Source organism: Battus philenor, unplaced genomic scaffold (assembly GCF_028537555.1).
Source record: "Battus philenor isolate CCGP_79_NKW_IND1 unplaced genomic scaffold, ilBatPhil1.0.hap1 SCAF_13, whole genome shotgun sequence".
Classification (NCBI taxonomy): Eukaryota; Metazoa; Arthropoda; class Insecta; order Lepidoptera; family Papilionidae; genus Battus; species Battus philenor.
The window spans coordinates 3,094,986-3,118,405 of NW_027181675.1; the positions used below are offsets into that span (position 1 = coordinate 3,094,986).

The 23,420-nt window shown below is 32.4% G+C and overlaps 1 protein-coding gene across 1 annotated transcript; it reads left to right on the forward strand.

Annotated features, from left to right (window-relative positions):
* Positions 1–3,760: 3,760 nt before the first annotated feature.
* On the forward strand, positions 3,761–22,000 carry ppk17 (pickpocket 17). Its single transcript, XM_068777398.1, has 11 exons — positions 3,761–3,784; positions 5,518–5,628; positions 6,726–6,857; positions 8,146–8,293; positions 9,588–9,788; positions 10,866–11,014; positions 12,085–12,212; positions 13,175–13,328; positions 13,923–14,018; positions 18,036–18,176; positions 21,815–22,000. Exons 1-11 carry the CDS (start codon positions 3,761–3,763, stop codon positions 21,998–22,000), a joined length of 1,470 nt encoding a protein of 489 aa, XP_068633499.1.
* Positions 22,001–23,420: the final 1,420 nt, after the last annotated feature.

Below are 23,420 nucleotides of genomic sequence, written 5' to 3' on the forward strand. Positions count from 1 at the left end.
TTCTGCACGTAGCGTTTCGGAAACAAGATTTCTTTGGTACCCTGACTTTGTTGACACCGTTGAACATTTAGCTGACGTGAAACCAGAGAGACATTTTATTTTCACAATTCATTCATGACGATTTACTTTTTTTAACACTAATGCTAAATTATATATTTCAATGTTCAAATTGTTCTGTTTAATTAAAAATTATTGTAAAATTCACCATTCTATCTATTCGTCGCAGAAATGTTACTGTGCTGGTGTTGGTCAGCCATTTTTCCTTCCACCTTATGTCTAGATACGGACTTTTAGATCCAAAAATTGACAGTATTCTTATTCTTTTGTTCTGTTTATATATTGTAATTGTGTATATAAGGAGAGTTATTTTGTTGTAAAATTATTTAACATTTGAAATGATTTAACTATTGAATTTTTTTACCGTGGTGTAGTTGTGCGGATATTTTGCTAAGCCGGATATTTTTCTGCACAGGGAATAGTTTTAATGCATCATTACTATTCCAACTTCGTCAAACTGAGTTGTTAGTAAATCCTAACTTAATAAGATTGCGTTTACATTTGTTTTTAAACATGTTGCTTATGTTTTTGGCCATGTTATTGTATTGTTTAATATATAACATTAAGAAATATTAACATATTCAAAAAAACCCAGATATTAAAACGACACTTCATCAACCAAATTTTTTTCTTGCACACCTTTTGAAAAGTAGATACATGTAAACCCATCTTTACAATCGTCAATGTTCACTATAATTACCTGTCCTTTTCACTTGCTTATAAAAGTGAAGGACTGCTATATTAGCATTGAGAATTTAGTTTACTAAAAATGCAGAACGCTCCATTGTACCCGGTGTAACCGGCGGTGTAGGTACGCGTTACCGCTTTATTTATTGTGATCGTAAGTAATAAGTATTCTATAGGATAGATTGTACTTACTAAAAGCCTGTGCCTTAAAGTTATAGAATAGCGATCAGATGTGAGAAGCTATTTGTAAATAAGTTTTAAATTGGCTGTATTAAATGCTATAAGCTATAATATGTTTCATTTGTCCATTTTCCCTGCCTTTTACATTTTTCCCGTCTTTTATCTTCCTACTCCTTTCATTATTTAAAAATTACCTAAGTTGAGATTATTCTAGTTTAGATTAATATTGAGTTAAAACTTAAAATTTTAAAATAAATTAAGTAATTTCGTATCAATTATATTTTTTAAGTAAATTTTATAAAACCAGTTATTTTTAACAGTATAACTTTTAAAAGTTTTCGTCGACGTAATCTTTACGGTTATTCATAGATGGCGCTAAATCCAATCAACCATTTGACACAATTATATGACAGATAACCGCTTTTTGGGCTGCCATAATTAAAATATTAAACGATTTTTAATTTATTATTGACAAAAATAGTTTATGAGTAATAGAATATTCGAGACGAATTGTCGAAAAAATCATCTCACGAATTATAAGATGTATGTAATTTAGGTATATATTATATTCTTTTTTAAGTATTTAAGTATGCGTTTATTAGTGATTAGACAATCAGTATAGCATTTTTCGTGTATATATAGTACTCGGTACCACCTTGTGTTGCCAGATAGAGAAAGCCTATAAGGCATTAAATCCGCCATTACTCAATACGTAAAAAGTGTGGTTTAATAATTTAATAAATATATTATTACAAATTAAGGTCCATGATAAAAATAATACAAGCAACTTTAAATATTCTAAAATAAAATTATGGTCGAATAAAAATTTATTTCGATATTTTGGATTATTTATTAATTACAATGTTCAGGGTTGATGTAGTTAACATTTAATATAAATATCTTGTACTCGTGTATTAACATGTCAACTCGATGATGAACGGCATGTTTATATTGGATAATTTTCGGTGATAATTTTCATTTATAATTTAGTCGCGCTAGTTTCATGGAACTCGAATTCGCGGGCAAAAACTCGACCACTATGACCGTTGGACTGCTGATATAAAGTAATGTTAATTTGTGAGTTTTATACTCACAATAACTGTTATCAGCGCACTCTGTCGTAAATTATATAAACAATAAATCATTATTTCGAACAATACTCGATATCTACATAATAGTTTTATGAAATTCGTTAGTTCGTGTATTGAATCATTTTATAGTTTTTTTTTTAATAATATGTATTCATTACAACTTATGTTTAATAATGACACAGCTTTTTTCGACAGGTATTTATAAATCACGACTAAATTATATTGTAGCACTTGCAGTGCAGCAAATGCAATCACATCTATCATTTTTGATTTATCTATTAGCATTATGGTTTATATTTATGTTATGGCTTATTAAAATTAAAAACTAGATAAAAACTGGAACTAAAGCACGGAGGAAGACATAGAAGATATCAAATAATTAAACAATTGAAATTACAAAACATTATATTATACATGTCAAAGAACAATATAATTATAAAAAAATAGAACTAAAACTAATATTAATTTAAAATATTTAAAAGTTTAAAAAAACTCATCATTTATTGTATAACCGAGTAAAGTTATGAATAATTGCGACGCTGTAGATATTTGTCTAATTTACATTAATATAGTATAACGATATACAGAGTGATTCCTTATATGTGTAAAGTGGTGAATGTTTAGCTCATTTGTCAGCAAAAAGCTTTAGTTTTTACACCTATATCCCCCTGTATAAAGTGATCACTATGAAATATGTTACATCATTTATTTTCAAACTGTGATAGGCCAGAAACTTCTGAAGGTACAAAGTAAGAAGAGATGGACAGTAACCCAAATTTTGGAACACTTTCCTGCTTTACTATCATTACGTTGGTTATTATTTTACGCCATTGATTTTTGGATACGTTGAACCATACATCAGAGCTCTTGCCCCTATAACCGTTCAAGGTATATTTATGTGTGCGTATATGATTATTAAAACTTATGCCCATTTGCTTGTAGGTTTACTAACTTACAAATAGGTGTTGGTCATACTTATCTGTTGTATGCACATATATATACGTATATTTGCATGTGTATGTGAGTATATGTTTATATGTTTCTTGTAAGACTCTGTTGCTTATCTTGTTTGTGCTATAGAGTTTATTGAGTAACTTTCTTCTATGCAAGATTATGATTTTTTGCACGTCCCGACAATGTAAATAATGCAAAAGGCGGAAACTTGTAAATACTTCTTGATGTATAAGTCGAATGTTAAAATGTAACTAGTTTTTAAGTTTCCTGAACGAGTGAAAAAATAAATAAGAATATATCTTATATAAGCAGGAGCAAACAGCGATTCAGTAGAAGAGATGACTTTCTTCCGAATGAAATAGCCAATATTATTAATAAAGTCTTAGTCTTAGTCCAATTATTTAATTATTACAAAATTACTCTAGAAATAAGCATTGTGATAGTACAATAAAGCGTTATAATTGGTAAAAAATTCAGATGATCCTGCTTATTTAAAGAGTGTCTAACTTTGTATAAAAGATGTGGTAAGAATAAATATATTTTAAAGTAAAATTTTAAGGACTTTCTCACCAAAATCTTGATAATCATTTGCAAATGTCAGAAGTCGGGGATCAAAGTTAGTCAATCATATCTTGATGCCAACGGATCGGTATATCTCCCCTGCGTTACGGAGTGGACCTTATTTATGTTGGTGATAATATGTTTTACTAACATTAACAAATTATGTCAGGATACATTCGGACGCCTTGCGCAGCAGTCGACGGGATAATGTGAACTGTACGTTAAATAAAATGAATTTTTTAATAGACGAAGAGGTGTGTATATTTAGTTCATTATATATGTATACAAGAATTTTATATGTGAATATTACGGTCGTGTTTCAGGTTTGTAAGCTAGGCTACCGTATATTTCTTTTAATTTTTTTTTTAATATGAAAGCGAACTTAATGCGTAAGGTATTTTTTGCCAGTTATATTTTGTAAGGTGCACAGATAAAATATATAATACCGAGTGATTTGTTTTAAGCGTGAAAGTTTTAAAAGGATGCATGTGTGGTACATTTGTCAGCAAAAAGTATTAATTTTTTTATAAATATTTCCAGTCAACCTGTATAAAGTGGTCACTCTATAAATTGTATAAATTTATTTATTCTAATGAAATACGGCAGACTTAATCTGGTAGAGTCCGCGCGGACAGGAATTTTGTAAAAGCTTTTTCTTACTGTATTATCATTATGTTATGTATTATTTCTGAAAATATGGATTTTTGGATAGGGTGTACCATACATCGATTGACAGCAAATGAGCTATACATTCACATTTAATCCTTTACAACGGGAATCATTCAACCTGTGTATAATCTCTAATTATTTTATTCATTATGTCTATTTGTCATTGTAATATTCGTTTTAAATTTGCAACACTTTATCAACATCCGAATATCGACAAGGTAACTGTTCCAGTGGAAAAATGAATGTATTGCGAAAGAGTTCGTAAAGTCAGTACAGTTAGAAGGACACTTAAGCAGAATATTGTTGATTGATTTACTGCGTATACTAGCTAATTTTAGGAAGTAAAAGTAAATAAAAGATTGCAGTTAATTTAAACGAGAAACTGCGCTCACAAATAATCATCGTCATTTCATTCGCAGGACGTACAATGACGGACAAAGGCATCGCTTATAGATTTTCAATAGGATTAGTTAAAAGTGCCTGTATTTAACTCGTTTCTACGATCTTAACAAACTATCTCTCTCGTTTATTCAGTTTGTAGGTGGATGTTTTACGTTGTATTTATCGGATCATGGTTTCCACTTCAGAACCTTAAGGCTCCAGCGGCAATATACGCTATGTCGCCTGCTCACCTAAAATGTTTTTGAATAGGCAGCCGTTTAAGTTAACTGTCGCACTAACTGTGTTTGTGAAGACTATGGTATATATTCTTTTAATGGTTCCTTTTTTTGAGGAACTTTTGTTCTTCCTGCCATATGTGGCGCAGGAATGTTACAACTCGTATAAATATTATTTTTATTTCACTTTCTTCTTTCATCCTTCACAATCTCTTATAATCCAATTTCTTTAATAATCAATTTCATCACATTCAAATTGTTTTCCATGCTTCACCTTCCTTCCATCATTTTCGTTCTTAGACCCAAGTTTGCTATATTGTCATAGTTTGGACTCAATTTTTTTGTATACAATTACATATATCTATTTTATTATCTTTTGTTACTTACTAAATAAATCTAAATTGCTTTATTGAGTGGTATATCTTTGAAACCGAATTTCTCATCCCATTCTATTTATACCTGTATATTGTGGTGAAGAACCAGGCGAAGCCTGCTGAAACTTTCGACTCTGACATCTACCATAGGCGGGGAGTTCAATAACCGAGCATGACGAAAGGCTGCTCTAAGCTTTCGCCTTATCTCGTCGTCATGTATCAGTCATTATGAAATGGACACCTATCATAGAAAGCCATTCATCAATTACTGAAACACTGAACAGTTTTGGTAATAATTAATATTATATTTTTTTTTCTTTTCAAAAGGCTGAAAAAGAGCTAGTTACCATAAAAGAGAAATGCGTGAGATGTTTGAAAGGTCCAAATTTGCTGAAGACTCTGGTTGTTGCTGGATGCCTTCTCGTGGTTGTACAACAGGTGAGCTTCATATTATTAAATTGTCGTTTAATTAGACATTCGAGATGGACCCGTATAAAAACAATATAGAATCCTTAGAGATTCTAGAACGGAATTATCCGACTGTCTACATAGGATTTTTTAACTTACTGTTTCCTATACCAAAATACCATACAACTACGGTGAACAAGTAATATGATCTAGTCAACTAAATTACTAGAAATAAAATCATAGCGAATTTGTATGCAGTGGAGGTAGGAGCGAAAGGTATAAACAGCAGAATCACTTTATATTTTGCTGAGCGATTTAGGTCTGCCAAGAGCCGAAATAAGCTCATATCTGAAACAGATTTCTAAAGCAGAATTAATAGATTGTTTGGGTTAGATAGAAGAAAGATGATCAGTGAAAGTAAACGCATCGACAGAAACGATCACCGTACTCTGCTCGAAGACAAGTCTCGACAACGCAATGAACACGGTATCAGCACGGTAAATATATGAAATGCATAGAAATTTCGCCTCGGCTTAAAATTAAAAAGATAGCTTTTGTGCTCTGGTTCAAATATATCTTTATTAACAAAAATCATTTCAACCTTAGGACGCTGACTGCTTGACATAGACTCATAGACTTTCCGTCATAGAGTTTCAATTCGGTTGGAAGTGGACTGCAACCAGCGTCTATTTTGGTGAACGTCTTACGCTTCACTTGCTCGTTCTTGACCACCATTCCAAAACCTTAACGCTCTATAAAAGTAATAAAAGCCTTGTCTTATATTTTAAGTGGGATGATGCTATTATAGAGGAGCTCAGTCTGATTATATTGATAAGTTACTGTTTATTTTTTTAATAGTTTAATAAAATGTAAATTAACTTAAAGTAATTTAACTTACTGTGATGTGAAGACGTGGTTCGGTGAATGTGTGCACTAAAACAAACAAATAGTTTATATGGTGCTATATTTAAAACGTTGTATTTTTTGTATAAAGATATAATAATAAAATAAAAAATCTAGTTTTTATGAAATGGAAAGCACTCCTAGCATTCTTAAAACGTTTAGAAGATTTGAAAGAAAATAGTAAATAAATAGATATAATGGATTTTCACAATTTTCTTTTCTAGATAGGCGTGTGTGTGAACAAACTAATCAACAGCCCAATAACAACGTACACTCACTTTGACTTCAATAAAACAATCACTTATCCCAGCATAACACTCTGCAGGGAGCCCGCCTACAAGTATGACAAGTTGTTGGTATGTTACATTTACATTTAAAAATTTTTTTTCAAATAAATTGAACCGTATACGAATTCCTTTGGTCATCACATTACTTGAGCCTGTCTTTACTGATTTCATTTATCTTTTTTCACGTGTACTGCTGAAGTTTCTCACAAAAAAAATGTTTGTTGAAACGCCATGAACTTTGCGCGTTTGACAGTTTACGTTCAGTATTTTTCAATCATGTTCGAATAATTTATATGGTTTTCATTTAATCGATAAATAATGTGATCACTCCGATATATGTTACATGAATTTATTTTTTCTAATAGACTATAATAGTTTAAAAATTTCTGGTGGTACAAAGTCTGTCGGTAAAGCTTGTTATTAATAATTTGAATGTAGAGAATAATTTTTATAGTAACTCTTAGTATTATAGTTTCTAAAAGATATATCCTTCATCTTCAAAACTTCAGAAGTGTCAAATACGAAGTATTTTTTTTATTTTTTTTTCTTCAGCTCTTATTAATCTTTGCTGTTGATAACCTCTGTAAGTCTAGACTTACTATACAATCTTTAACTATTAGTAGTTAACTTCGCTATATTGTTAAAACTGAAGTGATACAGAAATATTCGATATTGTTTTTTTTTTAAATTCCACTAGATAAATTGCAAATTATAACCACTCTTGTTGGGTTATTTATACAATTTAATATTGCAACGTCTCTATGAAAGCACTCCAAAATCCTTAAATCTCGTATTCATTTTGATGTATTTTTGATTGCTATTTAGGTGCTTCTAGTAAGCGAGGTGTACTATTTGCTCCTATAACAAGGCTTTGGCGAAGGAATTTAATACTCGTTTCCCCTACTTTGTTTGTGGCAGGTACATTATTATGCAAGTGTAAATATTTTGTTTTTCATTTTATTTCAATCTTTGCTCTTGTTCCGAACAGTGGTCTACTGTACCACTGCTCTGCAGAACTTCAAAAATGCAGGTCGACATTTGTCGTCGCCCATGTGGGAGACGACACATTCCTCTTCCACAGGACAGTCGGCGATTATGTATACCACGATCAAGTCCACTTCCGGATCAAAGATGCACGAGGGCGCTTTACTCGAGTTTTAACTTGTGCTAATTGCACAAAGATACGTTTCTAGATATTACACAATTTATATACATATTTTAACGTACACTACAGCAATTTCAAATTTAATATCAACAAATAATTAGCTTGATTCTGTAGTTCTTTATCGTGGATGACGATAGTATATGTTATTCATTTGTAATTGTTACATTTATAAATTCAAATTTCTGATCGCAGGATTACGGCCTCTATTCACATCCGCGATACACCTCCACCTGGATCAACTATAATTTCTCTGCTGTGAGTCTTGACCGGCTATGGAAGGAGATCACGTATGGAAAAGAAGACTTCTTCGTTCAATACGGACTCGATGGTTACGCGAAAAGTGAGTTTTTTCTTCGTGTCTTTATGAATAATAATGATTATTAAATTAAAAAAAATACGTATGGTACGTGAAGATTGTTACTGCGCAGCTTAAAAGGGGTGAATGTATAGGTAATTACTTATACTATCCAAAATAATAGTTTAAAAATAATAAACAATGTAGTGATAATAACGAAAATATAAGGATTTTCAAAATTCGAATCAATCGATACAGCATGTTAAAATTAATATTTATTTATTATCTGTCCCTACAGACTTTGTACTGCCAAAAGTTATTGGTCTTTCGCATTCATTGGTATGCATTTACTCTATTCTGAATAAGAAGTCATTTTGTAGCGTCATTTTGCATATGAATGACGAGCGTATTTAAAAATGCCAGACTATTCGATTACGTTTTATTGAGTACATATCGTTAAATAAACAGTAAAAAATGTAGTAATTGGGCAATCAAACAAAATCAAACGATTGCTTTTATTTAGTAGCCGTGAAAACATCTAATAAAATCGCTCCTCAAATGATCTGGTCTTGTTTTAAAGACATTGGTTTAACTGTCTCATGTCGTCTCTCTCTCATCCTTCACAATTTCTTTGATTTTTTTTCTCCTTCGTTCTTCGCATATTCTATCACTCTCACGGCATATTTTCACATTGCCTATATGCTTCTTCTTTTATTTCTTCGTTACACTTTCTTCAATTTTACATTTTCAATTTCTTTGATTTTTATTTCACCTTATTCAATTTTCCTTAGTTTAAAAACTTTTTTTATACAATAAAAGCCAATGTACAATTAAAATCTTTCCTTACTGTACTCACAGGAATTTTTGCTTGTATTTTTTAACCAACTTTGGTTTTGTTTCGTTCTGTTACATCTTCCACTACTTTTTTGGAAAACCGCAGAAGCCCCCATCTCTACTTCACAGACAGCTCTTATTCTTTTGTATACAAAGGTCTATTGTCTAATGATGTTATATATATATATATATATATATATATATATATATATATATATATATATATATATTTAAATTCGCGATGTCATTTACACATCATTAGAATATTCAAATGCTAACAAGGTTCTCACATACGAAAAAAAATTTCTGTTTTAAAAATATGCATTTTTTAAATGAACCTATCATCCATCTTACTATAGGGTGGAATTTCGTAAAATAAAATCTAATTAAAGTAGAAAAAAAATTATAAGGTATGACAACAATCTTGTTATTTATTGATTTATATAATTATAAACAAAATTTACTTATAACACTAAGTTTACTATGTCTTTCTGTAACACAACAGACGTTAAGGTTACATCAACTCTTGGCTTCGTGACGGGGCGCTGCTTCACGCTGAGGCCTCTGGTACTGAGCCGGCACGCGTCACGCTCCAGTGGCTACTCCATCACGTTGAGGCACCGAGCCGTAGATGTCACCACTAGCGCCAGCTTGCACCCACCAGGGTATCATGTGTTCGTGCACTATCACAGGGAACCTTTTACTGGTATATTTTTCCATGTTGTATTATAATTGAACAGAATTAAACCAGTGCATTATATAATATAACAGCTAATGTAGGCTTTACAACTGCGTCACCCAAAATTTACGACGATGGCCAAAATTACGAATGGCCGCCGTGTGTGAGGTAGTCAGATACATACGCCCTTTCATTTACGCCATTCATTCGGTAATAATATTAGTCTTAAGTAATTATAATTTATATATAAGTTATATTTATATTTATGTATAATTTATATATAGTTATAATTTATATATATATATATGTCTTAGGTAATTATAATTTAAAGATTTAAATTTGTTACAATAGGTTTATTTCTTTGTCTGTGATGTTTAGTAGCAGTTTCTGGAGGACAGATGTAGCTTCGGCTCTTAACGTTACATATATTTATTGCCGGATCGAAAGGACCCCGGGCGCAAATGCCTTCAAGAGAGACTTTGACTTGAGCTTGAACTGTCTTTCGGAACGCGTTTATAATTCGAACTATGACTTAATCAATAAACAGCCTATTGTTTAATTGGTTTGAAAAATGTTTTAAGAGTTATCATGGTATTCTTTTTTCATAGTACTGATTTGGCTGTTCTGGACTATGATTTTGAAGATTCATCATCAGCTGGTGGAAGTCCATAGCTTAAACCTCCTTCAAAGATCGTTAAGATGCAATTACCCGCGTTCTTGACTATGTCGTCGGTTGGTATTGAGGATCGTACCCACGCCGCGTCTACCGGCGGAAGATTTTCAAGATTACAGTCAAATTACTTTATTTAAATTATTGATGACTTCCTACAACGGGACTAAGTAATTTGACACAAATATTAATTAAATTGACGCAAATATTAAGTCATTTGACATGAACATTAAGTCATTTGACCCAAATATTAAGACATCTAACACAAATATTAAGTAATTTGACCCAAATATTATGTCATTTAACAAAAATATTAAGTAATTTGACACAGATATTAAGTCATTTGACACAAATATTAAGTAATTTGACACAAATATTAAGTCATTTGACACAAATATTAAGCCATTTGACACAAATATTAAGTCATTTGACAGAGGTAGAAGTGTACAATGGCGGATTAGTGGACTATTTCTACATGAACACCGGCGAAACGATCGACGCCAAGCTGTCGGTGGATGAGTACGTCAAGCTCCCCAAAGATCACGATCCTTGCTCCTACCAAAAGAACTACAGTGCGAATGAAGTGAGTCTATTCTTAATTCAGAATTACCTATGAGTGTACTGAATGGAACATTTGCATATGTTTCCCGAAAAGCTTTGCATTTTGAAAGACTAAAGCGTATTAAAAAATATATATTAACTTTCCTACGTTAACAGTCAATAAAATTTACGAATCATATTTGCTATAGGTGTTCCTTCTTCTTTTCTATGGACGTCCACTGAAAGGTATAGGCCTCTCTCAAAATCCCGCGATGATTAGTCCTGCGCTGCCGCATCCAACGAATTCCTGCAACCTGGACTATGTCATAAGTCCATCTAGTGGCTATTCACTCTGCGTTTACCGGCTCCTGCTTTCCACTCAGAAAATTTAGGTGTTTACTTACATGTGTATAAGTATATACAGGTGTAAATGCTTTAAAGGAGTGACTCTATAGTTCATTTGCTTTGAAATCATGTATGTTATACTCTGTTGAAAAATCTGGTTTCATAAATAATGTTATGAAAATACAGTAAAAGAAAATCGCGGTTTCAAAATTCGCATTGCTACATAATAAAACTAATTAATGTTCACTATTTCTCTCTGCAGACTGTACTCTCGAAAGTTATTTGCCTTTGAAATTCATATAGAAAAAAAATGTAACATATTTCAGAGTGATCACTTCATAGGTTAGTTAAGAATAACTGTAAAAACTTCAAAGCTTTTTGTTGAAACCTTCACCTTTTTACAGCTTTTATACCAATAATCAAACTAGATAACCAAAAAAGCAGATATTTCATTGTACAGCAGTGGTTGTATGTACAACTAAATTATAAATCCTATAGAAATAACGCGATTGTAAATTAATTGCCTCGTACTATAAGCTTCTTTCTTCAGGATGATTTGTAGAAAGAGCTGTCTGACATTCAGTTGTTTATATTTCTATGGACCTTTCTGCTTGATTTATCAGCGTCTATATCAGATGCCATTTAGTGGTTTGGTAATGCCTAAAGCTCTTCCAGATGTGATATTTATAATCACTTTAAAAGATCGCCATCGTGTTTATACGCACGTATTATAGTAGGAAGACTAAGAAATAGGTTTATATATTTTAGTGTACAACAAAATACGTATGGAGATACGTTGAAAAGCAGGCGGGATGCTCTGGACCTTGGATGCGGAGTAGCCTTCCACGTTGTGCTAATTACACGGCGATGAGGAATCTTATAACCACGTACATGCGGTATGATTACGTTTCATATATATTTTTTTTGTTTTGTGAAAATTTTCTATTTGAAACATACCTAGCTCTCTGTAGGAAGAAAGGTTATCTATTCTTATTCATAATAAAACCTGTTCTACGAAGTTCTTCATTCTGGTGAGGAATTCCGGACGAACGTGGCGCACTTCCTCTAGCGCTGTTCTTTTCTCACAAGCTTTCAGGCTCTTCCTAGGGTATATGTTCACTATTGAGCGTATATATCAAAAAATTTTGGTTTCCTAATAGGTAGGGTCAAATTACGTCAATGGGAAAACTACTATGAAAGATTACGAGTTATATTCCATACAACTTACTTTCTCTTTTGCCACAACCGACAGACTGTGAAAGAGAAGGTCGTGACGGAACTGGCTTGAAATAGGATAAAATAATTACATACAATTATAGATAAAAAAGGAACGGCGACATTGTTACAAAAACTCGAGGAATTGGTGCTTGAAAATGTATTCGGAAAAATAAACAAAGATTAAACATTTTTAAAATAAATTCACTTTACTTTTAGATCACAATATAATATAAGATATCCATCAATATTTGGGCATGCGTGGTGAATTATTCCATATGTAATAAGGAATATATCATCATTATCACTATAGCCTAAGACGTTAACTGCATACATATGAACATAGGTTTTCCCAAGACCCTTTTAAAGTCGTAGATTGTAGACAGCTTCCAATCACTATTGGAAATCTTTTCAGTAGACTTAAGGTCGGTAAGGAATGTGTAACGTGTTGAAATATAAATTAAATAATTCATCATAATCATCAACACCGCATTAGCTGATGACGCCCGGGAAAACACAGCTCTTTCCTAATAATCTACTTACAGCGACCTCCCGTGATCTTAACCATGTACTTTAATTGAGTTGAATATTTTTTTTTATTGAATTTGATTGAATTTTTATTAGTTAAAAAAAATTTTTTTAGAATACACGAAGATCACGGTTGTAAAAATTGTCCAAGATTTTGCCACTCCTATCTATACAAGGCGTTTGTGACTGACAGACAGAGCTTCTATACATGGGACGCTGTAAGGAAAATCTGGCACATCAAGACTGGAGACGCGGCTTTGCAATCACAGGTAATAACGTTTCCAAAATTAAAAACTGTTTTTTTTTTTATTTCGGGGAACTCTACATAAATGATTGTATATAGGTGTAGAAACTTTAAAGAGGTGAATGTCATTTGCTGTCAATAAATGTATCGTTTATCCTATACAAAAATCAATATAATAATACAAAGCGTTTTTAAAATTCGAACGAACATTTTAAAATTTATTATTATTCTATGAGACTTTTTACAGCCAGTTATTTTCCTGTGGCATTCCAATATTAAAAAATAAATTAATATAACGTATTTCAGAATGAATACTTTACATGGATTGATCTTTTTACTATTTATACCCATTCCAAACTTTCACTACTTATTTGCAATCAACCTGTGTATTTAAATAAATAAAACGTAAATAGAGCCTATAGCAAACAAATTCTGTTTTTAAATATCATTATAATCTGTATTATCACTAAAAACTCCTTTACAAAGTCGTAATAGTCCCTGTTTCATATTACAGTAAAACAAAGTTTATTATAACTACAGTTTGTTTATTCAACTAGTAACATTACAATAAAGTTGTTTTAAATACATTTTACTTCAGAAATAGAAGTGTTTGTTACAGCTGTACATCTATTTCAACAGTATGATGGTATCTGTTTATGAGGAGAGATATAATTACGACTGGAACCTGTTCATGTCCGACCTTGGAGGGAATATTGTAAGTATTACAAAAACAGCTGGCAATCTTATTACAATACGATGATTTTATATCATGAAAATCGTTAAAGTTTTTTATTTGTATAAGATCACATTATGGCTATCTTCGGATATATTATTTTTATTTAAATTAAACTTTAACTTTTTTTTAAACATAAATATATAATATTATAACTTAATATCACATAGTAGTCACTAACGACTTGCCTGATAATAAGGCCCAAGGTAACCCAGAGAGCAATAGAGTGGGGTATACTCAGAAATGAGGAGATCCTCAAAAGAACCAAGATCACTGACTTAGCTCGAAGAATTGTCTGTCTGAGTCTGAGTGGCAGCAGGCACGTCGCTCGTGAAACCGATGACCGTTGGGGGCGAAAGGCTCTCGACCATGAGCTGATAGTCGAGGATGGGTAGTCCCCCACTAGGTGGACCGAGGACATAGTTAAAGTCACCGGATGTCGCTGGGGGAAGGGGGTGCGGGCAGCGTGGGAGTGATCGTCAGGGCGATCTTGAAAGGGAGGCCTATTCCTTGCAGTAGCCTTCCATTGGCTAAAAAGAAAATTAAGTAGTAGGGGTACAACCAAATAATATACAAACCATAACATTGCATCAACTTTGACTAATAAAACGGTGAAATTTTTGACGTATTTAATATTAAAAAAGTCCTAATAATTAAATTTATTTTCCATAAAGATAAGATATTTACAGTTATAACGCATGTCAAGCCGGTTACAGTGTACTATATGTTGTTGTATAATACAAGTGTATATTATGTATATATTAGGTTTTCTCTAATATCTAAACCAGGTCTAACTTGTGTGTTAGATACCAAAGAGTTCTCGTGTATTGCATGAAATACTATTTTTCTTTGAATTATCCGTATCATATAAGCATGAAAATTACAAGTTTTTTTTTGTTCAGTTAATAGTTGAAAGGTTATTAATTTTTTTAAATATTTAACAAAGAAAAAATAGTTCCAAAACAATTTTTATGGTTCAGTAAAATGAATGTATTCAAGCACTTCTTTGTTTAAGAAGAGTCGAAGGGATCATCTTGATATTTTAACGCAATACAATAACATCAAATGATAGAGCCATTAATAATACAACCCATGCAACAAGTGACATTCAAGTCGAAGACTCATTGGCCTTTGAAATCTCCTGCACTCCGTAAAGTTACAAACTTGAAGGCTTAGCGGTATCTTACTTTTAACCCGTGAAGTTTCAAACCTGAAAGCTTTACGATCTGTTAATAATAGAAAAACTGAAACTTAGTATAAGCTCATGATGCTAAAAAGCAGTTAAAATTACTGAATTATGAAAGAATAATCAATCTGTAGAGATGAATACTTTTATCACCCATGCGACGGAGCTGAATCGATATCGTGGATGAGTGTAGAACCGTTCCCATATATAGTCCAGAGCTTAGCAAGTTGAAGTAGCAATGGGCATATAGTGCGCAGAAGAGATAAGCGTTGGTGCCGTAATATATTAAAACTAAGTAGATACAAACTAGACAGATGACCTTATTAAAGTCGTCGCAAAACATAGCAGACCTTGGTGCACACAGTTACTTGTTGTCCCGTATATGGAGGGTTTAGAGTGGCTTGTGAAATGTAAATGGGTAGGAGTATTGCTTGCAGCACCATCGCTTCACTTTTGGAGAAGGAAGAGAGCTGCCACACTTTCTTGTCGTTTTGTTACTAAGTTAAAAGTAGTGTAATTAAGCTTAACAAAACCGTGTAGCAAGAAATGTGGCGAAGCTGTGAGAATGACGGAAAATGAGAAGGATAAAAGAAGGAAGAAAAGGAGAAATTGTGAAGGATGAAAGAGAGAGAGAGAGAGGGTGAAAAGAGGAAAGTTTATATTCCTGTCCCAAAAATAAGATGGGGAAAAAGTATTAAATGAAATAAAAAATACCGGTCTTATATGATATCTATGGTTGAGGCGAGGTCCAACGGTGGAAATGATGATTATGATGGATCATCCACTTTTATCCGTTGTAAAATTTATTGCTTGAAAAGCCCTTGTCATAACCCTTGAAGTGCTTGAAATTCCAGCCACCATCTCGATCCGAATCAAAGAGTGACGTGTTTCAAATAAACAATCGCATCCAATTATTTACGATCGCTCGCCGCTAATTCACACCGACGGTAAATATTTCGATGGCTACCATTGATTATTTCTGATGTGTTGGATCAAAGCCAACGTCCGTGAAACGCCGGAACGTTTGCTGCATTTGGTTTTATAAATATGTTTTTACTTATAAGGAGATACGTCAGTGTTATTCATTTATAATGTTTCGAAATTTAAACGCCGCTCAAATCTTACTAAATACTAGATAACTAGCAAAAAAGATAGAATATTACTGCCAGATGTTATTCGCTTATCGCATTGAAAAGGAAAAATAAATTAATGTAACACATTTCAGAGTGACCTCTTTAATTTTTTGATTAAATATGTAATAAATAATTTGATTTGGTAATCGATAAATGCAATTGTTAAGATAAAATATAAATTTACAGCGCAAAAACTGTTACACTCGCGAAGTTAAAAGCGAACCATCAAACGTACTAAGTTCACAGCGAACTGTCAAATGAGTAAAGTTTGAAATGACAATATTTTCGGAAATAATACGAGTTTCTACGCACTTTTTTATTTTTTCATAAGAATCTTTAGCAAGATATTGGTAAACATATACAAAAATTTATTTAATATAATGTAAGGTATGTTGTGACAAAAGGGACTCATTTAGATAAATAAGTAAAAAGAAGATAAAATATTTGTAACGGTATACTAGGATAACACCAAATTGTGATATATTATCAATATTCGGTTGTGAGTGATAAGGAAAGGATTTCGAAAACCTTTCCATTATCATAGAGAATAGATTATTTGACATCACATTTACACAAGATGGCCAAGGTGTTTACGTTACCGCGAAAATAATTGCTCTTCTTTGTTAGCTACTTCTTATAAATAATGCATACCGTCATAAACTATATTAAACTCATTAAAAAGTAAACGAATATTCGTAGACGATATAATGAATGATTTTCGTACGAACCGTCTCTCTTGCGTCAAAAGGTCGAGATATGCGTCAAAGTCACTCTTCACTGCTTTTGCCAACGTTATGCTTTTATTTGGACATGCTTTTACATCCGTTTCCTTTTTGAGACAGTTCCAAATATATTTCAAAAATAGAATTTAATATTAAATTATTTACTCATAAATTAAGGTTAGCGTGTATCAATAAGCGCGAAGGTTACATTTTACCATAGTATATCATAGAAAAAAACGATATAGGTTAGAAAAGAAACTTCATATTATAATTTAGTAAACACTAGGACAATATAACATATACAGATTTTTTGGCCGTCGGAAAACGTTGGACGCTGGTCGCTTACAATTGAACCCAAGGTCCTATAGGGCAGGAGTCGGCAACCTGCGGCTCGCGAGCCACATGCAGCTCTTTGGATATGGAACTGCAGCTATAATAAGTGATTATCTAATAATACCAAATAAATATTATCGAATTTGTTGTAAAAAACACTATTTATATAAGAATAAATAGGTATTTTTCTTATGAATAAAAAGATTCACTTTATTATAAAAAAGTTATATATGTAAATACTATTTATTGTTTGTAAGAAAATATTTTTGGCTCTTTAAAAACTTGACTCTTCCGAAAAGATTGTCGTTGCGTTGATATGCCGTTAAAAAGTTGCCGACCCCTGCTCTAGGAGATAGAATTATGTCCAGCCGTCCTATAGTTCATTCTAAGGTCCTATAGCTGAAATAAGATGATGATAAAACACATAACAAGGTGTGTGATATCTTAACCTATACAATTTCTAGCTCGTAACGTATGTCACTTTTGTTATATTTGGTTATTAAAGAAAACCATATAAAATTAGACAATAATATAATTCTCTTGTGGTTTTGAAATGAGAACGAAAACAGATGAATTATCTAACCATTATAATATCAAAAATAAATCAAGCATACATTTGTTTCAGGGTTTCCTTCTAGGTCTTTCTGTTATTAGTCTAATATCGATTATCGGAAGCGTGTGGTTCGATTTCATCAAGCCTTTAATAACCAAGAAGAAGATCAGAAAGGACATCATGAGCGTGACCAGTTCCACTCTCACTGCCGATGTAGCGATCATTTATAAAGACCAGAATTTCAAACCTAAATAAAAAATTTTGCTTTGAAAAGAAATTTCTTTGTAAAAAAGATTATATATAAAAAAGTATTTATTGGCATTTTATACTGTTTTTATTTTATGAACAGGAAAAATTTATTCATTATTTTCCAGCATATAGCCCCCAAACGCGCTAACCTAAATAACATAAATACACTTTCCTAAAAAGAACCCACGTCATATTTGGACGGAAACAGTGACGCAAGCAGATTGATATACCGTACTCATTAATAAAAACAAAATAAAACGGTTCGGTTATTGGTGAGAAATGTCCATATTAAAAAATTCAAGTCGTTCACCTTATTAACCTGTTATAAAAAGGATTAAAAAGATATATAAAAGATAAATAAATTAAACAGTAATAAAGTTAATCATATTATTTGATTTTGCGATAGATTATGTTGAGAAATTTTTAAAACATTAAATTTAAAATGTTAATTTAGTATAAAACAGGAGTTAAATCAATTAGAAGTAAATTAATTATAGATAATTGAATAAAAAAATAAAGAAAGAAGCTATACCATCATGCCAACAGATTGCACGCGTGTATGATTATAACATTAAAATTAAGATCCACATAAGAGCTACAGCTATAGTAATTTGATTTATTAAATAGAAAATTAAGAAAAACGAAGAAACTGCAAATGAGTGCAAGGTAGTACAAGGTCTCTGTCGTTTTAGGGTAGGGGTGTATGGCGACTATAAACAAAAAACATAAAAGTACACCGATTTATTAAAAAAAAAAAAACAATAAAATATATTTGAACTTGTAAGAAACGGTAACCACGTACGTAATACAATTTATACAGTATTTGGAAAGTGAATTTGTGTTGAAAACTATATCAGTCAACCACGTCTTGTTCTCCTATGTATAAATTGCACGGCCGATTCTTGAAGTTATTGACTCGTATGTTTATTTGTGGCGTACAGTCAAACTAGAAATATAAATGGTAAAAATAATAAAAAGACATATGATCAATTTATCCGTACCATTGAATAAATAAATAAACAAAAAGATTTAGCAAAAATTGCAAACAAATATCGTAAATAAAAACAAACGAGTATATACTGCGAAATAAGAACCAATTAGGATAGACGAAGAAAGAAAGATGACCTGCGAAAGAAGATCAGAAGTGAAGAATGAAAGATTTTGTGAAGAATGCGAGGAAAAGAGCATTGTAACATACCTCAAACAAAGCAGTGGGAACGAGAGATTCCCTAAAACGGGGAAAAAAAAGATCTTAACCAACTCAGCTGGCAATATTCCCTAGTGACTAAAGATCAACGTCTACGACCAATGTGTGTTGCCAGTGATGACTTATAGCACTGAAACGCATCTCTTATTTTGAACCTTATTCGCAAAGCTCTCAGCTGCCGAGCAAACAATGAACAAGGCCTTGTTCGGGATCTCTATGAGATCATATCAGGTACTAGAGGGACAATGATCAAAAAAAGTTATAGACATGACACAGCGGAACGGCAAATTGAAGTGCAGTGGGCAGCCCATAGAACGCAGAACATAGCCGCTGGTGCCTTAAGGTTCTGGACACATGGACAGGTGGGCAGAGGACCATAATAAAGGTCATCTGAAAATGGTAAATGCAGGCCATGTAGGCTTGGGAGAGATCTATGTTCACCGAATGACATCCAGCTGAAATTTTGTTGATGAATAGATATTTTTAAACCTCGTAGACCCATGAATTTAGTTTTTTTTTTTTAAATCGATTACGAATTGCTGCACTAAGCCATAATTTAAATTCATGACAGAACATTATAGATTGCAACTTCTGTTGTCTATATCATGATATATGTAATAGAAACTGTTCAATGTATACAGTGATTTGTGGTTTAAGTCCAGCTGTTGTTAGTTTATTGATGTTGCATCGGGTGTGGGAGTTTGAATCATTGGTTACGTCACAAGTGTACCAAACCGTAGTCGATTTGTTTATTTAACATTACATGGATTAAGAAATATTGCTATCTTTCTCTATTAATTATAGGGAAAAGGTATATTTATATTAAGCTATGTGTTAGTCCAACGATAGAGGATTGAGATTTGCGATCGCAGGTCGCGGGTTCATTTCTCAGGATACAATCCTTCATAATTCACACTTTGTGTTGTATGTGTTAATTATATGGGATTTCCATTGCTCACAATCAAGTATTCAGAGGATGGGAAGCAGCGTGGTGATTGAGGTATATCCCCCATAGATATCTTTAGAGCAGGCATATGCCTCGTAGCGGGCGTCTACGGGCAAAAACAACAACGACAAATATATGCCTTAAAAAATTCACTGCTCTTATAGAAGTACCATAGGGTAAAATGTTTCTCCTATATAATACAAAGTATAATACTTTACATTGCTAAAATATATTAATATCTCACAGTGGAAAGGAAAAAATAATAAAACGATTTGCGGCGTAATGATTAATTTTTTAATTTAACAATAAAAAAATATTACTTACAAAATATATTATTTTCTATTTTTATTTAAAAAATATATATATATAGAACCGTAAGGAAAGATATTAATGTATTAGAAATAAAAAAAATAAAAAATGCAATTTTAAATTTCGAATGATTACGTATATCTACGTCGTAGGAAACGGAAACGTACTGCGTCATATTTCCGGTATTCGATGCGCATGAACGCTTTTCGCATAGCTCGCTAGGTACGGTAGCAAAGTATGCGCGGAATCGAGACTCGTGAGATTTATTATTTTGGCGTCGATTTGCGTCAGTCGAGGTAATGACGGAGCGTGGAATGGCTTTATTCGGGCTGAGAATCGGTCAATGTAAATGATATTTATTTTGTGTCTTTGATATTCTCTTTTATTCAATGGTCCATTGGTTATGAATGCGACTTAGTTTAGAAGGTCATGGATTCAATTCTATAAATATGCGCTATGTGAAATTATAACATTACCTCAGCTCACAAGGTGAAGGAATACATAGTGAAGAAACTGGTTTATTGTAGAGCAAAAATTTTACACATACAACAACAACACATCGGCTAACATAACGTATACGTATATTTAATTATTTATTTTATTTTAATTTCTTATAGGATACTCGTATATTACATACAAGATTACTAAAATGGGATTTTTTTTATAATTTAACTGTCCCAACAGACTGTGCTGTTATAAGTGAAAGGCCTGTTACATTCCAATAATAATGTATAATGTAACAAATTCCAGATTGATCACTTTTATATATAAATTTGCAACTTGTGAATAGTGGAACGCGTGGTGTAAAATAAAAGTCATTAACATTCTGTGCAATTTATTTTTTCCTCGGTCGGTTTTACGTTTTACGGATTATTAGGGATTTAATAAAAAAGATAAACTAAATTGGTAGAGTCGTTATCAATATTCTGCGTGATCAGGGTAAATAGGCATTCATTTTTAACTTTATACAAATATATATTGATTGTAATGTGTAACATCAAAATTACCTTAGTACCTACAGTTAAAACTGTATGTATGTGTATTGTAACATGTAATTAATAACCTACTTTTCGATCCTCGAAAGGGAACAAGTGTCGCCTCCCAAGAGCAGAAAAGCCGCCAATATGAGTCACTACACAGAACAGACAAACCCATGCAAGAGAAAGGAAAAAACCAAAAAAGAAAAAAACCTCAGAACCGAAAGCTATAGAAGAAGCGAAATGCTACGAACTGCTACGAAGCGAGGACTACTCCCCTCAACAACACCAGACGAGACTAAACGACAATATACAAGAGTCACAGACACACCACTTGACATTCAAGTAGCGCACGTGAAAGGATAAAAATAGGAAAATAAATTTAAATTTTAGAACCCTGTGGAGACGAAACTCTTCAAGAGGCGGTCTTATCGCTCGAGGCGATCTCTACCAAACAAACTTTGGATGGCGATGAGAGATCCTTCTCTCATCGCCATCCAAAGGTAGAGGTTAACTTATAAGATTTTTAAGACGTATTGTCAGTAAACCTTATCTTAAAGTTTTCGAAAGATGCTCTTGCATACCTCCGTATACGTACGTAATAAATACGATTTACAATTTCCAGATGAGTTAGATTATCCATAATTTGTATATATCTACAAATATTATATCTTTTGTCTTGTTGCAAAATATAAATATAATGAGAGATAATAGGCAATTTCTAAACTTTTAAATCAATACTGGAGACGCTGGTGCGTTGGTGTTATAACGTCTATTGCTGCGTCGAGTTTGTTGTGATTAATTGATTATTCTTCATAATGGCTTAGTTCGCCTGTTTTGACGATTGAGGAGAAATGTTGCATGATCTATACGTTTCATTTTTGTTTCTATGATTTACTGTAAATTCTCAAGTATTTTTAAATTTTAAAAACACTGAGTCTTTGTCGTCGTGGGAAGGTGAAACACGTGTTGAGTGATTTAACGATGGTAATTGTGTAATTCGCATTGTTTACCGCGTGCGCATTTATCAGCTGGCTGGCAGGCGGTGCACTTTGTTGCACGACTACCACTGCATGTGCGGAAGTGGCTAAATATTGGTCCTTTTCTTACTTAGGATGGCAAAATAACGCCTGATTCCATTAAATATTAGAGATGTATATCTTTATCTTTATTTTTTTTCAATATTAGTTTAGTTTACCAAGATGCATTAACCCTGATAAATAAACTTAAATAATAAAAGTCTAATTATAAAATCTCATAAATACATCATCTCTGGTGCTGATACGCTGTCGGCTGCGTACAGAAAAAGCATCTCTTGGCAAATGACGTGCAATTGCATCTCGTGCGATACAGGCGCCGATAGGGTCTATACTATATTGATAATGGTTAGCGATTTTATTAATTATATACGCGAATTAAGAATGTTATAACATCACGAGAAATTGTAACTCATAGGACTATGAGTTTCTGTATTTGATCCTCATGAACCTTAACTGATAGATCAGAAAGTTCATAAATTTCAAGAGAAAATTCTTCAGAACGGATTTTGAAAAAATTTCAGTATTGTTTATTTAATGGCTTCATTACATATAATTTTCTATAAAGAAATATTAATATAGAGATAAAACATTTTAAGAAAAATATAACTATTATTTCTGACGTGGGTTGATCACTGCTGTACATTCCCCTTGAATTTCCAATAGGAGTAGTTAGACGTGGTCTGCCTCTAGCATCTTCCGAGGATCTTAACAAAGTCGTCTGTCCAGCTT

What these genes read in the sequence shown, in the direction of transcription:
- ppk17 (XM_068777398.1), top strand. Translation starts at nt 3,761, where the DNA reads ATGAATTTTTTAATAGACGAAGAG. An exon ending in ACAAGTATGACAAGTTGTTG is followed by an intron (nt 6,858 to 8,145) that starts GTATGTTACATT and finishes TTCTGATCGCAG; the next exon opens with GATTACGGCCTCTATTCACA. An exon ending in ACTCGATGGTTACGCGAAAA is followed by an intron (nt 8,294 to 9,587) that starts GTGAGTTTTTTC and finishes GTAACACAACAG; the next exon opens with ACGTTAAGGTTACATCAACT.